The 4,032-nt window shown below is 43.8% G+C and overlaps 1 protein-coding gene across 1 annotated transcript; it reads left to right on the top strand.

Annotated features, from left to right (window-relative positions):
• Window positions 1–1,680: 1,680 nt before the first annotated feature.
• On the top strand, window positions 1,681–3,122 carry LOC311236005 (tubulin alpha-1C chain-like; the record flags this gene model as incomplete). The annotated part of the gene is made up of 3 exons (XM_084323572.1): window positions 1,681–1,807; window positions 1,904–2,052; window positions 2,145–3,122. The coding sequence occupies exons 1-3, from the start codon at window positions 1,687–1,689 to the stop codon at window positions 3,120–3,122; spliced, it is 1,248 nt and encodes a 415-aa protein (XP_084179698.1). The 5' UTR covers window positions 1,681–1,686.
• Between the last annotated feature and the right edge of the window lie 910 nt (window positions 3,123–4,032).

Genomic DNA, 4,032 nt, shown 5'->3' with positions numbered 1-4,032 from the left:
TTTCAATATTTGGTTGCTTAGATTTGACAAAAAGAAAAATACTTGTGTCCGATGCATGTCAAATGGACGGATCCTTTTAAAAGAGTGAACAAAGGAGTTTTTTTTATCTCAGCATGTTTGTTCCAAAAACATGGAACAAGCACCACCGGGTTGTTCATCGAGAGCTTTGTTGGCAGCACCTTGCTATTAATATCTGCCAAGAGGTTCAGCTAACCAATACCAGGACATTCTGTCCACATGAGCATTGCTGACGCACAATACATCATAATAGAAAACAATAGATTGCAGGGGATGAGTTATAAATACATTAAGTGAGCCATAACAAAAAAAAGCACACTGGAACATCTGGGTTCACACTAGATGGTTATTAAACAGAGATGTATATTAAGGCTTGGTATCGTTTTGAAAATGTACAATACAGATGCCAAAACGATACCTTACTTTGCTGAGTCATGTGCGTGTGAGTCAATCAGAGGCGTTGTTACATTTTGGATTGTGATTATACCAAAGAAATGTATCTTGGAACAAACAAATTTACTGGCTCACGGGACACTGATGAGATGAACTACTTTGGTAGTTAAAATAATCTCTACCCAGCCCAAACCGAAGGAGGGGGAGTGGTAATTAGTTAACTTTTTTGTTAGTAGTTAAAGGGTAGTAATTGAGGTAGTTTAAATTGACACAGTTGGAATTTGGTTTTTGTTCTTGTAACTTGTAACCAGGCCCGGACTGGCCATCGGGAGCACCGGGAGCTTTCCCGGTGGCCTGGCCTGCACAGATTAAAAAAAGAAAAATTATATAAATACATTTTTTTTTGCCAGGCCATTGTTTCTAGTTGTGGCGGCGGCGCGTTAGTTAGATAACCTAGGTGGGTGTGGAACAACCAGGATTTCACTGTTTGCCACAGAGTTGGAGAACTATCTGACTCTCTCCCTCACGCGGACACACACACACAATGGAGCCGTGCTGCCGCTTGTGATTGGTGGAGGCGGGATCAGGCGATACAACTGATTGACAGCGGTGGCGGCGAATGGAATGGCAGACGGCACTCAGATGCAGAATAACAGCCAGGCAGTGAGCCAGGTAGTGAGGGACTCGGGAGAGATACAGTAGAGCGAAAGTCAATTAACGTTGATGTCAAGATGGACAGTGGAGAAAGGGTGGAGGAGAGAGGGATAAAACAAAGAAAAAGAAAGGCCCTTACAGGAGAGAGTGGTTAACTGTATTATAATAGTAAATAGAAAAATATGTTGTGCTCTTGCTTTTTTCTTTTTGAAGGTGGAGAGAGTAGCATTGCTAGTGCCACAACAGTTTTATTTGAAGTCCATAACAGTACATTGTACTAAGCAATTGTTGGCTCATTAGTTTGTGATTCACATGCACTAAAATTCACCAGAATGCAGGACATTAAGTCTTTGTAACAAAAGAAATCCTGGTGGGGGACCCCCAGACCCCCCGCTTAAAAAGTGGCCTGATTGGTGCTATATTTCGCGCTATATCTCCCGGTATGAATTATTTCCCCAGTCCGGCCCTGCTTGTAACAATAGTTTTACAAAACAATTAAAAGATCTCGTTTTATTCCAGCGTGAATGTATCTCAGTCCACGTTGGTCAGGCTGGTGTCCAGATCGGCAATGCCTGCTGGGAGCTCTACTGCCTGGAACATGGTATCCAGCCGGACGGACAGATGCCCAGCGACAAGACCATCGGAGGAGGAGATGATTCTTACAACACCTTCTTCAGTGAGACAGGAGCTGGCAAACACGTCCCCAGGGCTGTGTTTGTAGATCTGGAGCCAACTGTCATCGGTAAGCTCCTTTTTAAAATGTGATACACATACAGGTATTGTACTCAAATGCTTTCATTAGCTCTCATTTAACTTGATACTTGATATTTCCCCTCAGATGAGGTCCGCAGTGGAACCTACCGCCAGTTGTTCCACCCTGAGCAGCTGATCACTGGCAAGGAGGATGCTGCCAACAACTACGCCCGTGGACACTACACCATTGGCAAAGAGACCATTGACTTGGTCATGGACAGGATGCGTAAATTGGTGAGTACCACAGCAGAGATGAATAATATCTAATTGATATATCTAAATGTGAAAATGGTTTTATTGACCAGTGTTCCCCTCTTTCTCCTCAGGCTGACCGGTGCACTGGCCTTCAGGGCTTCCTGGTCTTCCACAGCTTTGGAGGTGGTAGCGGCTCTGGTTTCACCTCCCTGTTGATGGAGCGCCTGTCTGTTGACTATGGCAAGAAGTCCAAGCTGGAGTTCGCCATCTACCCAGCTCCCCAGTTCTCCACCGCTGTGGTGGACCCTTACAACTCCATCCTGAGCACACACGCCACCCTAGAGCACTCTGACTGTGCTTTCATGGTTGATAATGAGGCCATCTATGATATCTGCCGTAGGAACCTTGACATTGAGAGTCCCTCCTACACCAACGTCAATAGGCTTATTAGCCAAATTGTGTCCTCAATTACTGCCTCCCTTCGTTTTGATGGTGCTCTCAATGTTGATCTGACAGAGTTCCAGACCAATTTGGTGCCATATCCTCGTATCCATTTCCCTATGGTTTCCTATGCCCCATTCATCTCAGCTGAGAAGGCTTACCACGAGCAGCTCACAGTGTCCGAAATTACCAACGCCTGCTTTGAGCCGGCCAACCAGATGGTGAAATGTGACCCTCGCCACGGCAAGTACATGGCCTGCTGCCTTCTGTACCGTGGTGATGTGGTGCCCAAAGACGTCAACTCTGCCATTGCCGCCATTAAAACCAAACGCACCATCCAGTTTGTTGACTGGTGCCCTACTGGTTTCAAGGTCGGCATCAACTACCAGCCCCCCACCGTAGTCCCTGGTGGAGACCTGGCCAAGGTCCAGAGGGCTGTGTGCATGTTGAGTAACACCACAGCTATTGCTGAGGCCTGGGCTCGGCTTGACCACAAGTTTGACCTCATGTATGCCAAGCGGGCGTTTGTGCACTGGTATGTGGGTGAGGGCATGGAGGAGGGAGAGTTCTCTGAGGCCAGAGAGGACATGGCAGCTCTCGAGAAGGATTATGAGGAGGTTGGAGCCGACAGCGTGGAAGGGGAGGAGGGCGAGGGAGAAGAGTATTAGACACAGGTCACTTAACGTTTATTTCTTTATTTCTTTATTTCAGATCCCCATTAGTCACTGCCTCAGCAGCGACTATTCTTCCTGGGGTCTGGATACAAACATATAAAAATTAAACAAGAATAATCAATAAAACAACATAAAAACAAAACAAATATCAATAAAACACCAATAAAATATACAAACAATTATATAACCAATCAAAATCAGAGATACAAACAAATATGTATGCCAAATTGTCTAATATAGAACAATAACAAATATACAAACATATAGAACAAATCAAATATCAATAAAACAACAAATATCAATAAAACAACAAACAGAGACATCTCAGAGAAAACTAAAACGTGCTCAAAAACAGCATGACATTCCATACACTAATACTCTAATACTCATAACCACTAGACAAAGACATTCCAAATCAACACATAACCCAATACAAGAACCCATTCATTAGGCACAGATTAGACCCAACCAAAATCAATATTTTTCTGCATTACAGCCACTCTTAGTCTCCTCTTGAATCCCACCTTACTGGTAATTGAAACCAAATATTGTGGAAGTCTATTCCAGTAGGACATTGCCCTGTACATTACAGTTTTCTTTAAGGCTTCAGTTCTGGGTCTCGGCAGGGCAAACCAACCCCTCAAGGATTGTCTAGTGCCATAGCCATGACCATCACTAATAAGCACCAGCTGCAAAAAGAGCCACACAGGTTTATGTAAAGTATAAATATTTCTCATAAACAAAATAAGACTACATACTAGTCTCTCATTGACTCTCATCCATGACAATTCCTTGTGCATTTTTTCAACACTGTTTCTAATTGAGCTATGCAATGCAAGTCTTGCAGCTCTATTTTCAGTAAGCTGTATTTTATTTAAGTTTTGTTTGGATGCATTTGACCAGA

Source organism: Notolepis coatsorum (genome assembly GCF_963971535.1).
Source record: "Notolepis coatsorum genome assembly, chromosome: 10".
NCBI classification, from domain to species: domain Eukaryota; kingdom Metazoa; phylum Chordata; class Actinopteri; order Aulopiformes; family Paralepididae; genus Notolepis; species Notolepis coatsorum.
Note: the sequence above shows the minus strand (reverse complement) of the source record. Positions and strands in the feature narration are given on the sequence as shown.